Below are 19622 nucleotides of genomic sequence, written 5' to 3'. Positions count from 1 at the left end.
TGATACTTATTCTAAGGAAAAGAGAAAACAGTCCTACCCTGCAGCAGCTAGAACCAGGGGCCCTAGTAGGTCTTTTTTTCGTTTGTGTTTGTTTCTTTTAAGCCTGGATGTAACTTATTGCTGGTAGTTCTGTCTGCCCTTTTAAATACAAATTGGGCTTTACTGCCCTGTAATAGACTGGCTGGCTGCTCTCTCAGTATTAATCTCCCCAAATGGTTATGTTTATAAGGGGTTGGCATCAAAGTGGGTGACCTTTTTTTCCCCCCCCCCCCTTGCATTTTCCTAAAAGCCATATCAACTAGCTGTGCCTAGCCTAGGGACTGCAATATAGAGAGTGATGCTGACTAGACACCCACTGTTGTGAGTATGCTAGGAGCTACTCTATCTGCACAAAGCCCCGAAGTGGAGGGAGCCAGTAAGTCTTAACCTGGCTCCCAGGAACATTGGTGTTTTGTTGGGTTCTGCCTTTGTTTGTCTAGAGAAGATAGTGCTGCTAGACTGACCCACCGCTTGAGAAGCCAGGAGAGGAATGAGCTTCAAGTAGCTTGTACTTGGGGAAACTGGGCTTTTTATATGTACTGAAGGGTACGTGACAAACTGATAATAAATATGACTGTTGCTACAGGCTCTCTTCTTAGTTCTTGCTGTTTCATTCTACACAGAACTTTTTTCTGTTACTGAAATGTATTTGTTGTTGACCATGCAAGAGGTGTCATATGGTGAATGAAGAGGTAAGAAGGGCTCAGGCCCTTAGGCAACTGAAAGGTAATGTCTGCTGGAAGGAAACACTAGATTCTCTCCCCCTATGAGTACTGCTTTGCCAGCTGGATTTGGATCAGGAAGTGGCACTCTGCAGTGGGCCTAAAATTTGCCATAGAAACTCCCTAGCCTAGAGAGTAAGGTTTGAGGGGTGTGCACAACTGAGCAGGAGCTGGTGCTGGGTCTCAAACAATACGCCTACCTGCAACCCACCAAACTCTTCAGGTGAGCAGAGATTGCCCTGTTGGAGTTGGCCAAGATCTTTAAGCAGAGAAGTTGTGCTGCTGGCTGATTATCTGCCTTGCTACAGACCTCCAAGGTGCTCTAGGTTATATTAGTGTCATGCACTGCAATGCTACTGTGGTGACCTGCTGTTTGCAGGTGCACACTCTGGTGACTGAAAGGCCCTTAGGAGCTTATAAGAGAACTGGAAGGAGAAAGATGTGTAAAGCTGCTCAGACTATCTTACCTCTGCTGTCCATGGTAGCACTTCTTCCCCTCATTTCTGCTGCCACAGGGCTGCATCTGCCCATTCCAGGGCACTAGGAGAAGGCAGGGTAAGGCCAGCAGCAATTCCCAGCTCCACCAGTTGAAAACGTGCACACTCGTCTCCCAGCAGCCCTTGCCTTTGCCCACTTGTAACTAACTCCATGGTCCACATTCCACTCCTTCTGCTCATACTTTCCCACCTTCCCCTGAAGCAGGTGCTTCTTAGCCCTCCTAAGGCAATGCACATGTCTGTATTATGTAGTTACTAGTTTTAATAAACTTACTCTTTAGCAGCTCAAAAAAATTTAATTTTGCTTCTGCAGAAGCATAAACCTCATCAGTCCAACTGGGAATCCAAAGTAATAAAAATAAATTAAGGACCTTGCATTTCTTTCCTCCAATCCATAATATTCCAGTGGGGAGATAGAATTGAGATACAACATCTGTGGATACCTGACTGAGTTCTTAGCCTAAGTGAGGACTATGTTAGAAAGAAAAAGCAGCATATACTGTACAGTTAATAGTAAACCAATGTAGCAGTAAACTTTCTTACCAATGCAACCCAACCTCTGCCTTGGCAGGTGTCATGATTGTGTATTAATGCTGATCTGTCCTGTGAGTTATGGGGATGCTTTCAGGCAGGTTTCTGTTGGTAGGAATCTGGGCCAGGGCAGTTCTTGCACTTCAGGGTGGAGTAGGAGCTGGTCTCAGGCACTTCACCCCCGACAAATGCAGTCATATCTGAGCCCTGGTTTCTCCTTGGGATGCAAAGTCTCTGAAAAGCACCAGTCTCTGCTGCTGTTACTATTTGAGAGATTAATTGGCATGGGAGGGATGCCACCCCAGGCAACCCCCTGCTGTTTCCTGAAGTCACTGGCCTTTCCCTTCCTTACTTTCACCTGCTTGGCTGTTCTAGGAGTGGGGCTCAGAGCCTGTGGAAAAAAGCCAATCTTGTTCTGCTTCCTGGAAGCCAGGCTTACTGGGTGGGGCACCTCTACAACTCCAGCGGACAGTGAAGGCAGCTGACATCTCTGCGGTCTGAAGAGGTGATAGGGTGCACGAGGGGAGGCTGTTCAGAGTTGTAGTGAGGCAGGATAGAAGATGGAACTTCGATGTGGTGACAATCCTGGGCAGCAGGGAAGGGAGGGCACCTCTGAACACTGTCAGAGCTCATGCCAGGAGTGCTAATGTGGTGTCCAGAGCTGAAGCAAAGAGGGCTGGCATGCGTCTCTAAAGCTGAAATTCTCCCTCGTCCAAGATGATGGAGATCGTATGATACATTTCTTTAGCCTGTCAAGATAGAAATCGGCTTGAGTAAATTCTACTTTACTCATTTTATGCCCCCTTCCCATCCCCTTGCTTTTTTTGGCACTGCTGAGGAAATTCAGATGCAGACAGAGACCATATTGATCTCTATTTAACTGGCTATGGTCTTGAACTGCTGTCTTCCTTTGCCCCTGCCATGACCTTCCCTTTGGGAAAAGTCTTCTCCCTACTCCTGATCTTTCCTAGACAGTAGCCAGGCTTTAAGAACCCATGTAACTCAATAGGCTTCACCTCAGTGTGTTCTCTGGACAATCTTATGGCTTTTTTACCACTAGGGCTGGTAGTTGGGGAGGTGGAAATAGTTGTACTGTCACCTGGACCTTGCATTATATTATGTTGTTGCAACAGCATTTGTACCATCAAAGGATGTATTGCATAAAGAGGAGAATGGGTCAACTCTGGGAAATTAGTGGGGGAAAAAACAGTCTGGTGAACTCAGAGCACAATAAGGATTTTGCAATAAAGCTTCTTCTATGAGATGCTTACTCTAATCTCCCTCCCTGGAGACAAGCTCTTAGGGTGGAGTAAACTGCTTAACAGTGAGAAATGGCTGCACCAGAACTCAAGCAAATGGGGCCCTGTGTGCTCCTAAAGTAGACAGAAGGGCCCTAAATTTGTGTAGCCTGAGAGCACACATCCAGGGGGCTGGGGCTCTTGTCACCTCTAGGTGACTCACCCCTCCATTCCAGGTGCCCTGCACAGACAAGCCTGGAGTGCCTTGCTGCACTTGGCAGCGAGACCAGCGTATGTATCCCTGTTGGGTAGCTGCTACAGATGACCCCCTCAGCACCAGTCAATCTGGGCTCTTTCCCATCTGGATAGGCCCTCAAGCACTGGGCTGAACTGGGGGGTGGACTTCCCGCTGCCTGTGCCCTTGGAGTGCCTCTGGCTTCTGCAACACAGCTTCTGAGCAGCACACAGTGGTTTAGTGTTCATATCACCCCATCTTCAGCTGGGCAGGGAGACTGGGCTTTGATATTGCCTAGAGCATGCAACTTGCTCAGTATTTGTTACCCATGGATCAGAAAAGACAGAGGCTTGCAGATCCAGTTGCTGAAGTTCTTCCCCTGCAAGTATCCTGCTGGTACTACAATCCCCTGGTCCTGCCCAGTAAATCTCTGCTCCTTTCCCCTCCTTCCAAAGGTATGTGTACTATGTGCAGCACTGTGGTTGGAAACTGCGGGGGATAAGGCTAGAGAGGAAAGCATCATGCCCTACTCAAATGAAATGGTGCATTTTTAGGTGACACCCAGCTGCCATCCTCTCTAATGCAAACGGGTGGAGGATCTTTGGTGCCTATGGTTTCCAGTGTGCCCCATCAGACATAGTTTGGCTCTGGTTGGAATATAGCTGCTAGAAAGTGCAGTCCGTACAGTCCACCTCTCTGAGAGAATTGGGCAGTAGCAGCCTTCCCTGGAAATCAGCATGGGCCTTGGCTGGATGTAGCATGAACATGCAGTGGGTCTGGGGAAAGGAGGATTCCTTGTAGGAGCCTAATGTAGGTGATCCAGATGTAGTAGCAAGCATGGTAGCTATACTACAATTGCCAGGAGGTGGCAATGGCTCAGGCTGTTCTCTTTACCTTTTGCAGTTCAAACCAGATGGTTTTGGGATCCTCAGCAGTGCCGTAATTCACTTCCAGACCAGGTGACCCGGAGTCATCCATGGCCCTCAAGGTTCTCATCCTTTGCATCTCCTTCAGTGGGAGGACAAAGTGGATCTCCTGTACACAGGGAGAGAACCACCCCATCAGAAAGACAGAGGGCCTGTTTGAGGCCAAGGTAGCCTCGGACTTGATGCTGCAAGGGGCTACATGTCCCTAGCACCCCACAGGGGGAAGTTTTTAACCAGTCAAGGTCTCAAAGACAAAGATCTAGTTAGGCTCATGAGATGAGTCCTGCTTCAATCCAGGGCAGGAAGGGAGAGCCTGGCTGACATCATTGCTGGGGTCGTGCTGCCAGGCACCAGGAACAAGAAGAACACAGCTGCACCTGCTTTGCCACTGGTTAGATGCTGTTCTAATTTAATCACCCGGTTCCTCAAGTCAAAGTAAATGCAAGATGGAAAACACAGGGTGAATAGCTTTGGGGCGTTTTGGAGGGAGCAGGGTGGGAGAGGCGGAAGGGCAACATACCTGAGTCTCCCTGTCCACCAGGATGATCTGCTCCCTGTTCACTCCGATGACACAGGGTACAGGGATCCTCTGGTCACTGGTCCTCTCCACAGTGTAAATGTTGTAGCCAAAGAGTGGTAGCTGGACCACATGCTCTATGGGAAGGGAGTTGCACTGGTGAACTCGGCCAGAGTACCATAAAACCAAACCCAAACCTACTCAAGGCACATGAAGGAATCTGGGCTCTGGTAGGCCCCAAGACCCAGCTGAGAAGGCCTTCATGCCGGTCTGCAGCAGTGTGCCTCGGGTAGCTTAGTCCTGACTACCTGCTTGTTATCCACCATGTGGATTGCACCTAGAAGCCAGCGGCATTTATTGAGCCTAGGGATCAAGCTACTGCTGGGGGCCCTGCCTCTCCCATGACCCACCACTGTGGTAGCCTCACCTATGAAACGGATTTTTGCCTCCTTTGGGTCAAGTGGCCGTGTGGTTGCCAGCAGCTGCTTGACAGTGGTTTGGAGATTCTGCATGTTGATGGGTGGAAGCCCTTGCTTTGGGGTGTACTCCATTATCTCCTCCCTATTCAGAGAAGCAAAGAATGTAAGACACCTCCAAACACGATTTGTTCAGAATCACCACCCAGGACTAGTTGGATCAAAGGGATGTGAGATCAGCAGGGCCAGGGGAAGGTGGAATAGGTTATACCAGAGTTAAGACAGAAGAGATTATGGGGGACATTCAACTTCTGTGGGAAAGAAACGTATGTGCCTGTGATTGGTGAAACGGCCTTCCCAGAGGCAACTACTATAATGAAGGGTCAAGCTCTGTAGTAAGACCATGATGCATTTCTCAAGGGGACAACCAGCCAGGTGGACCTCAAGGGCTACCCCAACCCACACATCACTCCATGTGCACCTATGGTGCAGAAGATCTCAACCACTGCACTGCAGTTTAATCTCTACTGTTGTGGTCTCCTGGGAATCTCAGATGATCCTGCTCCCTGCCAACACCACCCAACTGAACAGAGCACATGAAGACACTTGAGGAGAGTCCAAACAGAAAGGTCACAGCTGAAGTACGGAAGCTCTTCCCTCAGGCCCTTTTTTCCAGCTGTCTTCCATAGACCTATGCTGAACCCAGGCACCTTCATCCATATTTATGATGTGGCCAACATTAGGCTCTCAAGTGTGAGAGCTTTGGCCCCGGTGAAAATGAACAAGGAAACATTTCTATAGAATCAAAGGGCAATAAGTTCAGAGAGAACACTTCCTCATCAGGAGCCTGTGGGACTTTGACACAAGTTGCCACTGGGGCTGAGAGCTTATGGGAAGTCCCTTGGCTAAGGAGGACATTCACTGATTCCTCATCATCCATGAGATGGTTCCATGCACTTTTCCTTTGGTGCTGGCTACCCTCAGCGTTGGGACCCTGGGCTGAACACAGCACAGCTCTACTCCTGGCTAACTGTCCCATAAAAATTCTACTGGAGGCACACTTACTTGGAGGGTGGTAAGTCCACTTTCTTGGCCCAGTGCTGAAACAGTGCCAAGGTGCCCACCTGCTTCTCCAGGTCATTGCTGTAGTTCAGCAGCAGCTTCCCAGTCAAGTAATCAGACAGAACCTAAGAGCAAGCACAGCAAAGGGACACCAGTTAAGGCTATCAGTGGCTAAGAGCTGGTCTGTGCAGCCTCCTGCTATATATGTAGATCCTGTCAATGCATATGCCCAGTAGCTGCAGACCCTATTCCAGCAGCTAAATAGCCCATGACCCAAGGAAACTCGTAGCACACATTTGTGAGCAGGGGCTGTTCTGGGTCCAGTCCAAACCCCTGTTAAAGCCTTTCATAGTCTGGTCTTGCCACCACCACAGTCCCCTTAAGCAGTTTTAACACACTGCTTGATGGAGCCATGGCACAGCATGACCCATGAAGTGGGACAAGATCCATGGAACCACTTCATCCAGGTGGGAAGAGGCAGGTTCATAGTTGGTAGGGTCAGAAGGGACCTGAGCAGATCTAGTCCGACCCCCTGCCATGGCAGGAAAAAGTACTGGGGTCAAACGACCCCAGCAAGGTGTTCATCTAACCTCCTCTTAAAGACCCCCAGGGTAGGAGCCAGCACCACTTCCCTTGGAAGTTGGGTCCAGATCCTAGCTGCTCTGACCGTGAAGTAGCGCCTCTTGATGTCTAGTCTGAACCTACCCTCTGCCAGCTTGTGACCATTATTTCTAGTCACTCCTGGTACTGCTCGGAGGAACAGGGACTCCCCCAATGCCTGCTGGTCCCCTCTGACTAGTTTGTAACAGACCACTAGATCCCCCCCCAGCCTTCTCTTGTGGAGGCTGAACAGGTTCAGGTCCCTTAGCCTCTCCTCGTAGGTCCTGCCCTGCTGCCCCCTGATCATGCGGGTGGCCCTCCTCTGGACCCTCTCAATGCTGTCCACATCCCTCCTGAAGTGCGGTGCCCAGAACTGGATGCAGTTCTCCAACTGCGGCCTGACCAGTGCTGCATAGAGGGGGAGGATCACCTCCTTGGACCTGCTCGAGACGCATCTGTGGATGCATGACGAGGTACGGTTGGCCTTCCTGACCGCGTCCCCACACTGTCGGCCCATGTTCATTTTGGCATCAATAATGACTCCAAGATCCTTTTCTGCCTCTGCACTGGCGAGAAGGGAGTTCCCCAGCCTGTAGGTATGCTGCTGGTTCTTCCTCCCCAGGTGCAGCACCTTGCACTTGTCAGTGTTGAGGTCCTTCAGGCATGAATAAGAATGCCAAACAACCCAGCCCAAATGCTGGCCTGGCATTCTCCCTGCACACCAGGCCTTGGCAAGTGTGGGCTCCTCCTGTAATGGGCAGGAGCTGCACTGCAGGCTGGCAATTACAAAGCCTTGGGTCATTTTGCTGGTGAGAAGCTCTCACTGGAGCTTCACCCTGTCTGACAACAAGCAGGGACAAATCCAACCCCATCCCATCAGGAGCTGACTGGCTCCCCTGCTTCTCTACAGTGTTACCCATACGCATATGCCCAGAAACACCACACAGGATGAACACTGGCAATTCCTAAGAGTGGGATACTGTGTGTGACAATCACTGATCTGGTCTCTGTAGGAGGCCCCCGGGAAGTTCTCAAGAGCCCACAGGCACTTGGCTCCTCAGAGAGATGCCTTGGTTGTGTAGGTGAAATCTAGATTCTGCTCCAGGCACATACTGTGCAGGAGTCCCCTGGGACTTGCATGGCAAGTGCCGACACTAGCTCTCACCTGGCCATAATGGAGGCTGATGTAAACCTCGTTCTCAAAGTGCAGTGGGGTTTTCCAGGTGAGCCTGCGGATCTTCAGTTTCAATGAAGTGTCTTCTAGCAGATAGTCGTGGATGTACTCCTCTGGACGGATTGCCTTGGCCACCTTCCCTGCACACACAGGCATGAGAGAGTGACTGACCTGGGATCCCCAGCTCTCCTTACTCAGGCACAACCCACCCCAGAACATACCAGCATCAAATAGCAGTAGCAATCAATGGAGGGGACCATTTCAGGAGCAAGTAACACAGAACGACCCTTGAGTTCCCTCCCAACCCTGCCATTCCATGACCATGACATGCAGGTGCCACCCCATCCCATGGAGACCTCATCTCACCAGGTACAAGGTCCTCCACCCAACAAGAGCCCTCTACTTGCCATTGTCCTTAGTGGCAAAAAGAGCAAACTCCTTGATTTCCTGCGTCTCGCTGACTGCCATCTGCTCACAGATCTCCTGCACCAAGTCTGCAGCCACCTGCAGTGAGAGGAGGAGGGGAACAAGTGAACACCATGACTGGGTGAGCCCGCAGCTTCTCAAGAGCTGTCCAATGTGTCTGGGATCACAGCCTGCTGTAGGGAGAGTGTATCCAGGAAGCAGCAGAGCCACACAGCAGAATCCAAAAAATGTCGTCATGGGACTCAGGGCTAAAGGTGTTCTTGGCCCTGAGGAAGGGGCAGGCTGCCCAGAAGCAGCACTTACAGGCTGAGCCCAGAGGACAGAGGATTTCCCAGTCCCCAGTGCTCTAGATGGGAAGGTGATGGCTCCAAGAGCTGTCCTGCTACACAGCCATAGCACAGACATAAAGAACCAGGCTGGTGTCCCTGGCACTACAAGGACTCTTGTGAGTTGTGCTGATGCCCTCATGTCCCAGGAGGGAGCAGGAGCTGATGGTGGAAACACCCTGTGTGCCAAGAAGCTGAGGCCAGGCCCAGGGCCAGGGGCTAGCAATCATCCTTTTAAGAGCACAAGGCAAGGGGCTTCCCCACATGGATTGGAACTGGATAATGCCGCCCAGATCAAGGCAAGGGGTGCAGCTGGGTGGCAGCAGGAAACTCACAGTGAATGTCCGGATTTTGGTGCCATATTCCAGGACTCCAGGCAGGAAGATCACCAGCCGGCGGGACCCATGCCCCTTCTGTCAGAGGAAAGCACAGGGTGAGAGCACAGCATGGCCATGAACACTTATGTCTGCCTGTCTAGAGCCCCCTCCCCTGGCCAACACCACAGCACCCACCTTCCCCATGCTGCACACCACATCTCCATGCTAAGGCACCTGCCTCCTCCTGCCCTGCAGCACCTGCCCCAACACCTACCCTGGGCACCCATGTTCCTCCTCAATCCCCCATGGCACCTGCCTCCCTCCCAGCACCCCACTCTTCGTCATGCAAGTTCACCTTTTGCAGTGCACCTCATCCCTCCTCACCATCCCACAGCACCTGTCTCCTCCCTGCACTGCCACCCTTCATTCCCCAGACACCCTACTGTTCTCCCCCATCGTACCAGAAGTGCTTCCATCTCCACATGGAAGGGCAGATGCCGGCGGCCCCCATACATAACCGTCTTCCGTAGGTTGCTCTGGCAGGTGCTGGCTATTTCTGTAGGAAAAGCAGGGATTAAGCATCTAAGCCCACTAGGCTGCATCTCCCTGGAAAGGTGCTTCCTAGACAAAGGCCGCTGTTCTAGGGTGAGAGGCACCTACCCCCACCCCACTCTGCCCCTGCATAATCATGGTAGGGGACAGTCAGGTGCACTGTGCACAAGGATCTCCTCCAGCCTTTTCTCATCTGTTCATTCTTAGGAGAATTTCACCCCAAGCTCCACAGACCCCTCTGCCCAGGGCCACAGGGTCCAAAGCAGGACCTAGAGTAGAGGTTGAGAGCCTTTCTCCATTCCAGTGTGTGCACAGCAAGAAGGGGCTGTAAGGGAGAAGGGTCTTCTCCTAAAGACCAGTGAGGCACTAGCCAGGGACAGCTTCACACACGTCTAGTGGGCACTGTCTCTCATTCCTTAGGCTCAGCTCAGGGCGATTCCCTGTAGACTAAGAGTCTGCTAGAAATGTGCCCAAGCTCCCATCCTACAAGCCAAGGGAAAGTTTGGATCAGCTAAAAAATCATTCTGGGCCCCCAGCACTGCTGGCCAGAGCTGACGGGGCCAGGAAGCACCTGGTACCTTGGTATATGCTGGATGGATCAGAGCTGGCTTGCTGAAAGAATTTGGTTGCGTAGGGCATGAAGATGCTTGAGGGAAGGCAGTAGCCTGCAAGCAGGCCCAGGAGCATCCAGCCACGTGCACAGCTTTCCCTGCAGGGCAGAAACAAACACAGGGGAATAGGCTTCTTGGGATAGCAGCAGAGGTGGAAAGGGAAGGAGGTCTTCATGGGGAGTAGGGGGTTAAAGGGAACTAAAACCAATGCCCCCACCCCTCAAGTGACAACACCTCTGCTCTTCAGAGTGCCAAGCTCACTAGAACATGGCTGCCTAGTTGGAGGAAGAGGAAGGGAAGGTGGGAGTAAGAGAGATCCCTACATCTGAGCATAACAGGATTAGTGCCAGGCTGGCTCCATTATGTCATCTGTGGGGAACAAGAGCCAACAGCATCCAGGCAAACTAGATCCATCCCACTAACCTTTGTCACCAGTATCACAATCATGCTGGGAGGAGCCACTCAGAACTACTGCTGTGCATGCCCACACCTCTGTTACTGCACTGATATAGCGATGATGGCAACACCCTCACTGCAGAAGCAGCCATCCCTACATAATGGTGCCCTACACCTGTACAGCTAATTGCCCTTCTCAGTCAGGAATCAGCTACATGGGTGCAGGCCTCGGATGTCCTCATCAGAATTTCTCGCATAGAAAGATTTGGAGTTAAAGAACAGCTGTAACGAGCTATTCTCTCAGCACAAAGTAGTGTCTAGACCAGCGTTTCTCAACCCGTGGGTCACGACCCAAAAGCGGGTCACAAAAATATATGAAACAGTCACAAACAAACTTTAAAAATGGATTCTCCTTCAAAGAAGAAAAGCATGGGAAACCGCGGGTTTTCCCTTGTAGGCTGGGAGAGTTCCAGCCTGCAAGGAGCCAGGAGTCAGGGCCGGGAGTGAGGGGCACCAGCAGGGCCAGGGGGCTGTTTTCTACTTGAACTATTGACTAGGTCAGGACTGGCCATCAACGTTTACAAATGGGTCCTGGTACAAAAAGGCTGAGAACCACTGGTCTAGACCAGGCCTCCAAACAGTGAGACAGGCCCTGCTTCAGGGAGTGCAGAGTCCAGCCAGGCACCCCCTCATAGTCCTCCATTACAAGTTGAAGATGCAGTAACTCCTCTACTGTCTCTGATCAGCATTTCTGCCTACCTCACCTACAGCAGAGTCAAGGAACAAGCATGTGTGGCCTCTCAGAAACCAGCCAGGCAGGAGCATATCTGAGCCCAGGCACCACGTCAGCTTATCAGGGAGGCAACAGTCACCTTAGGGAGCTCTGACATGAGGGCTCACCTGACTCACTGGCCAGCGCACACCTATAGCACACACCTGTAGCTCAGAAATGACAGCAATAATTCCACTGACTAAGCCTGACCCTGAGTTACTGTTTAACTCGTGCAGGTTTGGCACAGGAATCCAGAGCAAGGAGCAGCCAGGACTGAACAGGGAAATAGAGGAATTTACTGGCAGCCCCCAGAGACACACCTGGAAAGTGCACGCCCTGCCAGGGCACGAGTGGCAGGGAGTCATTGCCCAGTACTGGGACCTGACACCATGTGTGGTATCAATGATGGGGTGCAAAGGTCCCAATTCTCTCCATCTTCTCCCACCACTTTACATCAGGGAAATTGTACTGGTCATGAAGGAACTGCTGATTGACCCGCGGGTGAAAAGGAGTCTCAGTTCTGTGTTTCTGTGCTGAACTCCCTGCTGATCACAGTGGTGAAGTGGCTCCTCAACCAGCTTCCCTCCTGGACCTGTATGCCCACCCTCCCACTGCAGGCCCTCCCACACCAATTGTCCTCACGCTGCCCATGAGGCCGGTACCCCCCACCCCTTACCTTTGTCCTCACACCTGGTCTGGCAGCCTCTTTCCATCCCATGCTCCCACCCCCTTCCTCCAGCCATGCAGCCCCATCCTCCCATGTGTGCGCTGAGCTCTGGCCAGTGTCTGTACTTAGCAGTGGCTGTACTCACGGCTTGGGGTTCTGGGTGACCTGCTTGATGGCCTGGCAGTAAATCTCATCGCGCAGGTTCTCCTTCTCTTTGCAGAGCTGCATGAGGGCAGCAGGAAGTGTCAAAGTTTGACCCTGTCCTTGTCTCCCACCCCTCAAGTGCCAACAGACCATCCTACAACGCTGGGCTTCCCACAGCCCACCCAGAGGTTTTCATGCCCTTGCCCCTATACCACATGGGCCTGGAATCTGCCTGGGAGCAGAGGATGCTGAGCTTGGGCCTGTGATGGAGCAATGTCTAAGACGGCAAAAATCACAGGCTCCTATGCTTAACTATCTCCCCCCATCAACAAGGCTGGATCACAGACCCCCTGCCCCTTTCCCTTGTGGAACCTGGCTCCTGGACTGACCCCCCTTTGGGGACCCTGGACATCACCAGGAAGGGTCACACACCTGAAGAATTTCATAGCAGTAATCAATCTCTTCCTGGTTCTTGACTTTTGGCTGGTCTCCCATGAAGCGCATCAAAGCTGCAAGGCAGGGATAAGCATTAGACTTGGTCTGGATGTGCTCGAGCTGGGGGCTTGGTGTCTATTCACCCTAGTGCACCCTGGGGCTGGGCACTTGTCTCTCCTGTCAGCACACTGCACACAAGGCAGGCATGTGGCTGTTAAAGACGGGAGCCCCCTGTGCCATGGAGATCCCTTCCCACTGGGTTATTCTGATGGGAAAGTACATTTGTGTGGCCACTGGAGCCATCTCAGCCAGCCCCTGCAGTGCTGTGCCCAAGGGCAGCTACTTACTCATGAAATTCTTTGTAGCCAGCTCATTCAGCTCTGTGTCAGAGTAGGGGAGCAGCGGCTCCTGGATTGGGACCTGCAGGGCCAGAGCACAGGGTAAGCAGGAGAATCGCAGCTGGGTGACCTGTTGCATTGCAGGTTCTAGGAAGAGGCCAGCCTCACTCCAAAGTGCTGCCTCCAAACTGCCCCGCATCCCAAAGGAGACCAGGGGCCTGACTGTCCAGCCACAGGCTCCCCATCCTTCCCTCACCCAGAGACACCCACCTTGGTGTACTGGACCAGGACAGCGATGCTTCTCTTCTCTGCACTCATCCCCTTCCATCCCAGCCTAGAGAGATTGGAGATTTGTGGTGGTATCACAGATGCCTACAGATCCCTCTGCAAAGCTATGGCCACACAAATACACACCCTGCCCCAAGTGCAAAAGGGGCATGAGCTACTCACGAGGTCTGGATCTCCCGGAAGTGAGCCAGGGCAAAGTCCACCAAGGTGTAGTTATCGGTAGCAGGGAAGGTGGCAGTGGTGGCGGTTTCCGATGACAGGCTGGAGGCAAAGCTCTGAGGGGACAGATACCAGCCCACCCAAGGCATTAGTTCAAGACGGGTCTTTCCACCCCTGGCCAGTGTCTCCTCTCCTGCTTCAGGTTCTTGCGGCTCTCACCTGCCGGGCCTCCCGCACCACCTGGATGGGACTCACTTGCCCTTTGGCCACTTGGCTTCCAGCCCCATTATATCCAAGCACCACATAGATCTGTAATGTCTGTAACCCCTCAGCTCCCCCGTGCAGGAAGTCAGGGCTGTCACCCCCACGTTACCCCAGCTAAGGCACAGGGAGGCCCAGGCTCAAGGGAGTCTGTGGAAGAGCAGGGGCTTGAAACCTGGTCTCCTGAGTCACAGGCTAGTGCCCTAAGATCACAGAAGATAATTTCCACCCCCATGAACCCCAGCCTCTACCTGGAGACTTCCCTCAGCCTTTCCAGAGATCTTCCTCAGACCTAGAGCAGACCGAAGCCTTACCCCCCTGCAACCCCATGCCCAGAGCTTTGGCTTTATTAACACCATTAAGGAAGAGAGGGAAAGCAGGAAGGAAGCAGAGAGGCAGGTTAAGGAATTAGAACCTGAAATAGATCACTGGAAATCTAAAGCAGAAGAAGCAGAGGGAGGAATCAAGCAAGAGCTAGAACAAAACCATCAGGCACAGCATCAGGATGCTGATCATATCCAGCGCAATCAACAGATTGCTGCCCTTAAGGAGGAATTAAAAGCCTCCAGAGGTATTATCTCAGCTGTTCATCCCAAGGTGGTTCAAACCTTCCCCAGTAACATCCCAGAATCATCTCCACCTCCATATAGTCCAGATCCTCCTGTCCCTTTGTGTCTGATAACCACAGATCACAAATCTCTGACGCCACTGGCATCTCCCTCTCCCTCAGCTCCCCCTGCACTTATAAATCCAGGTATAGCAATGGCACCTGTCACTACCCATACCACACAAGTCCTAAATGCTGAAAATGAAGTTATCCGTACCCACTCACAGTTAGAAAGCTCCCCGCTGGAGCCTGCACAGGTGGCTGCCTTGGCTAAATCCCTTGGCCCTTTAAATAGCTCCACTGTTTTAGACTGGCTACAACTGCCTGTAACATGCCTACCTTCCATTTCCAATCTGATTTACCTGCTTTACTCAGAGAATCTATGCAACCCGCTCACTACGCTGCACTTCCCAACAAAATTAAATTTGGACTAAGTGTAGATCCCATAGAAGCTCTAAAGCGAGTTACTCAGTATTTTCGAGCAAAAGAGAATATGTTGGGCTTGTTTTATTCTGAAAAACAAAAGCCCGGAGAACACCCAGGCTTCTTTCTTAATAAGAAAAAAAATTTAGCCCATTTATCAGAAATTATTCCACCCCCAACTCTGGATCAACCAATCAATTATGACACGCCTAATTTTAAAACAGCAGTAATACAGTCACTAAAGAGTGACTTGAGGCCAGTGGCAATTAACTTTCCACTTGGCCTCTCCGTAGCCAGTATGCAGACACGGCTTTGTGATGCCCATAACACGACCCTGGCATTGGCTCCTAACCAAAAGAAAAAAGCTAATTATTCTTGCCGCATATCGTGGTGGTCATGGGCGTGGATACAGCCGCCCCACTGATCGAGATGTATCCAGAGTTAACACTACTAATTCTTTTAGGACAGAGGTATGGTGCCAGTTACTACAGTACGAACCCCCGAGATGCCATTGATGGACTGCCCACACATGAGCTTCTTTGCCGCTTGGCTAGCTACCGGGAGCACAGCCTACAAGGCAACGCTAACAGTACCTCACCGAATGCTCCCACTCACACTGAACATTAGGTCAGCCCGGTCTCCCCAGTCCGTCCTGTAATCACCTTTGTGCCGATAACATATGATCAATGGGGATGGCCTGAGATCCAGGTCTTTTGGAAAGATCCAGGATCTCTGGGGAAACCGAGGCAGCAGCAAATGCTTTTAGATTCTGGCGCATCCTTGTCCATTTTAAGTTGTGAGGGACTCCAGACTTCTCAAATTAGAGGTCCCCAGGTTCTAACCCTTGAGGAATTTAATGGCCATTCGACCATTGCCTCAATTTCCACTCCCTTACAGTTCTGGGTTGGTAAGCCGACCGCCCTGTCCACAAGTAAGGCTGAGTTTGCCTTAACCCCACTAGGAGGAATTGGGATATTAGGAATAAATGCACTGAGGGCCCTACAGGCTGTTGTAGACCTTTCTAATTCAACAGTTCATGTTCAGCATGAGAGAGCAAGACACAGAAACCGTATTTATCCATGCAGCACATCGCTGTTTGGCCCTTACGCTGTTTGGCCTGAAACTCTAAACCGACCCAAATGGCCCACTGATGTTCAAAGCATAGCAAATGCCGTTCAATCAAAATTAGATTGTGGAAAAATTAATGCCCTTGAAAGAGTAACAGGTCTAGACCCCCCTCCTCAGCGACAATACCGCTTCCCAGCTGCAGCAGAGCCCAGCCTGCAAAAAACTGTCAATAGTCTACTCCAGCAAGGCATCTTAGTGCAACAAGCCAGCCCTAATAACAGCCCTACTTGGTCAGTTCAAAAGGCAGATGGAAAAACCTGGTGCTTGACTGTTAATTTCCAAGCTTTTAACAAATTTACCCCTGCCCAGGCATCAATAGTAGTCAAATATCCTGAGGTTATGGCTTTCATAGCCGGGGGTGCACAATGGTTTTCCATGTTAGATCTATCCAATGCATTTTTTGCAATTCCCCTTGACCCTGACCCTTGGTATCAATTTGCTTTGACCTTTAAGGGAAGGCAGTATACCTTTACCTGTGTTCCTCAAGGCTTCCACAATGCACCAGCCATTTGTCATGCCCTTGCCATCCGTATGTGGGATCAGCTCCCCTCAGAGGACCAGCCTCATGTAATCTCCTATGTTGATGACATTTTAATCACTGCACATTCACGTGTAGCATGTCTAGACAGAACTCAAAGGGTGCTGCAAACCATCTAGGACACTGGGTTTCAAGTTAATCCTCAAAAAGCGCAGTTAGTCCTTCAGCAAGTCCAGTACCTTGGGGTTTGCTTGGGTCAAGATGGTAGAAGCCCAGACCATCAACAAGTTGAGCTAATTAACAAACTGCCAGCTCCAACTTATGTCACCACCCTCCACTCTTCCCTAGGACTTACAGGTTTTTCCAGGGAGTTCATTGAGAACTATACAGAATTAGCTTCCCCTTTATATCGCCTGCTTAAGGCTGGGGAAGGATGGGAATGGGGCCCCAAGCAGCAGTCAGCCTTTCATGCGCTGCAACAAGCTTTAACCCAGGCTCCAGCGCTGGCATATCCGTGGCCCGAGTTGCCTTTTGAGCCGCGGCTTGCTGCCACAGACCACAGCCTAGGTGCAGTGCTCTTGCAAGATCATGGCACAAAACCCCACCCAGTGGCCTATGTCTCCCGGGTCCTAACACCCCCAAAACAATCATAAAGACCATGTGAAAAGGAAGTACTCGCCTTAACATGGGCACTCCAACACTGGGAGTATTTTATAGGCTCTAGCCCTATAGTATTATGTACCGACCATAATCCCATTCAATTTGTTTTATCTAGAAAAGTTAATGAAGGCCGAGTTTCTAATCCACATTTAGCCCACTGGATGCTAACACTGGTGAACAAAAATATCACCGCAGAAAAAATCCCCCACCCGTGCCTTATCCCTTTTGCCCTTACGGCATGGCCGGTGGAAGGAGGGGAAGATGAAGAGATAGGTAACAAAACTGCAGACAGTCATGAGTGCCCTAAGATATTAACAACACCAGAAAAACTGAGCCCCTTCAATAACTGTTTGTACTTGCCAAACCAAGTGCCAGAGGACACCGTAGTATGGTTTGCAGATGGATCTTGTTTCTATGACAAGGGCAAGCCCCACACAGGATTTGAAGTCATAAATCCTAAAACTGGCCAAAAGATACGGGGCAGTTGTGAACCACACTCGGCACAGGCTGCTGAGGTTGTGGCTATAGCAGTTGCCTTAGAGCACGCTGAAAAAAATCACAAGATGTGGTTATATTTTCAGATACAAATTGGGTCCTTAGGGCATTGCTAGATTGGATCCCTTTATGGGAAAAATGAGGCTGGAGAACATCTGATGGCAAGCCAGTTACACATGGAAATAAATTACGCTACGTTTGGAAGCTAGCAGAACAAAGAACAGGGCGTACAGAGCTTGGTAAGGTGAAAGCACACCAAACAAACCAAAGTTTCGATGCCCAGTATAATGCACAAGCAGATGAATCGGCAAAGGCAGGAGCCAAAATAGGCCCAATATGGACTGTCCCAAGTAACTTTTCACCCATAGCTGCAATCCAAAGTAAACAGACACACCTTCCTGATTTAAAAATTTTACAGGATGCTGATGCCCAAGTTCAAAAACTGGCAAAGCAAGGCAAGCACAGAAATTGGGAAATTTGGAAAGATACCAAAGGCTTGGTGCTAGTCAAAAAGGAAGGAGATAATAATGCTGTGTAGGTAGTTCCACAGGGGGCAAGAAAAGAAATGATTGAACTAGTACACAGAGATGGACATTTTGGGATTGAAAAGACACTCGAGCGATTAAAAGTAGCAGGGTGGTGGCCCAGCATAAGAGAGGATGTGGAGCATTTTATCTATAACTGCTTACCTTGTGTTGCAAACAACCCTGATGTACAAAGAATAAAGGGGCCACTGGGGCATCAGCCTATTTAAGGACCATGGCACCGACTGCAAGTTGATTACGTAGAACTGCCCCACACAAAGAGGATTTAAATACTGCCTTGTAATTGTAGATGCCTTCACCACGTGGGTTGAAGCAATTCCCACTCGAAAAAACGATGCCATGACTACTGTCGAGGTACTGGTAAATGAAATCTTTTTCCCCGATTTGGCTTGCCTGATGAAATTGATTCAGATCAGGGTTCTCATTTTACTGCTGAATGCGTTAAAATCCTGTGTGAGACCCTAAACATCAAACAGCAACTTCATATCGCACACCACCCACAATCCTCAGGACAAGTTGAAAGAACAAACCGAACACTGAAACTAGCACTGAAAAAGGCATCTGAGCAGCAAGGAACAGACTGGGATGAAAAACTTCCTCTTGCATTAATGGCTGTGTGAGGATCTATGGCTGCTCACAGCTTCTCCCCACATGACACTTTCACAGGTCGGAAAATGAAAATGCCTCAACAGTGGTGGTTAGGAGATACCATCCCTGACTCCTTACAGCCACATGTCTTAAATGACAAGTGGATTGGAAATTTGCTACAGGCGATTTCTGCAACTCACAAACAAATTGCAGCATCCCTAAAGCAAAATCAGCAGAAGATGGACAAGCAACTAGGTCCATTGCTGCGACCCAAGGAGTGGAAAGTTGGAGACCAGGTCATGTATCGATCCCCAGATACAGTTACCTTTGTTCCTATCTGGAAGGGTCCAGTGTATATCATCAACAAAGCTAGCCCCACTGTGTATCAAGTGGACATCTGTGAGGCAAAAAGAAAAATCCAGAAATGGTTCCACTCCTCACAGTTAAAAGACTGGAAGGGAAGCTAAAGAAAACATTGCAATTATGCTGGATTGTTAATTGGGTCTGTTAGGCCTGTGCTTTTGTGCTATGTTTTTCAGGTATTATTAAGACGTGGACTTTATGGTTCAAGATTCTCCCACTACTGCTGATGCTTGTACCTCTGGTGCCAGGGGACGCCCGAAAAGAAGAATGCAGAGAAGACTCCCACTCAGGCCTACCACTCTGTGAGCGAGGCTGTCATTGTTGTGTGGTACTCCATTTTTGTGGAAAATTACCAAAGGGAATGCAGTGTGATGCAGTTAACTCCCAGGCAGTATATTTCAGAATTTCTGGATTGGCATCCAGCTGGACTAAGTCTAAAGTTTCTCGGTGGTGTAAACCAATCAAAAAAACTGATATATAGGGTACTGATTACCTGATCTGGCATAATTCTACCAGGTGCTTAGAAATAATGGTTCGGCGCAATGAAAATTGCGCTTATGCTAAGTTAATGTTTACTGACTATTATCCAGGTCTCGACATAGGAGTCTATGCAAATCTAAATAGAGGTCCAAATAATGAACCATCCTATGCCACCTATTTAACTACCAAAATGATCCCCACAGCAA

At 50.3% G+C, this 19622-nt stretch overlaps 1 protein-coding gene across 1 annotated transcript in view; it reads right to left on the bottom strand.

Moving 5' to 3' along the window:
- Positions 1-1534: 1534 nt before the first annotated feature.
- Positions 1535-19622, bottom strand: part of MYO15B (myosin XVB) — a 70408-nt gene continuing 52320 nt past the window's right edge. Inside the window, exons 50-65 of the mRNA XM_025197499.1 lie at positions 17181-17248; positions 13392-13602; positions 13212-13275; positions 12951-13023; positions 12601-12677; positions 12170-12246; positions 10157-10287; positions 9488-9582; positions 9045-9122; positions 8365-8461; positions 7949-8097; positions 6187-6308; positions 5133-5266; positions 4709-4842; positions 4157-4297; positions 1535-2538 (exon numbers count right to left, since the gene is read on the bottom strand). Coding sequence (XP_025053284.1) covers positions 2479-2538; positions 4157-4297; positions 4709-4842; positions 5133-5266; positions 6187-6308; positions 7949-8097; positions 8365-8461; positions 9045-9122; positions 9488-9582; positions 10157-10287; positions 12170-12246; positions 12601-12677; positions 12951-13023; positions 13212-13275; positions 13392-13602; positions 17181-17248 — 1711 coding nt within the window. The 3' untranslated portion in view covers positions 1535-2478. The remainder of the gene's footprint in view (positions 2539-4156; positions 4298-4708; positions 4843-5132; positions 5267-6186; positions 6309-7948; positions 8098-8364; positions 8462-9044; positions 9123-9487; positions 9583-10156; positions 10288-12169; positions 12247-12600; positions 12678-12950; positions 13024-13211; positions 13276-13391; positions 13603-17180; positions 17249-19622) is intronic.

The sequence above is a fragment of the Alligator sinensis genome, unplaced genomic scaffold (assembly GCF_000455745.1).
Source record: "Alligator sinensis unplaced genomic scaffold, ASM45574v1 scaffold400_1, whole genome shotgun sequence".
Lineage (NCBI taxonomy): Eukaryota > Metazoa > Chordata > Crocodylia > Alligatoridae > Alligator > Alligator sinensis.
This window is presented reverse-complemented; position numbering and strand designations above follow the sequence as displayed.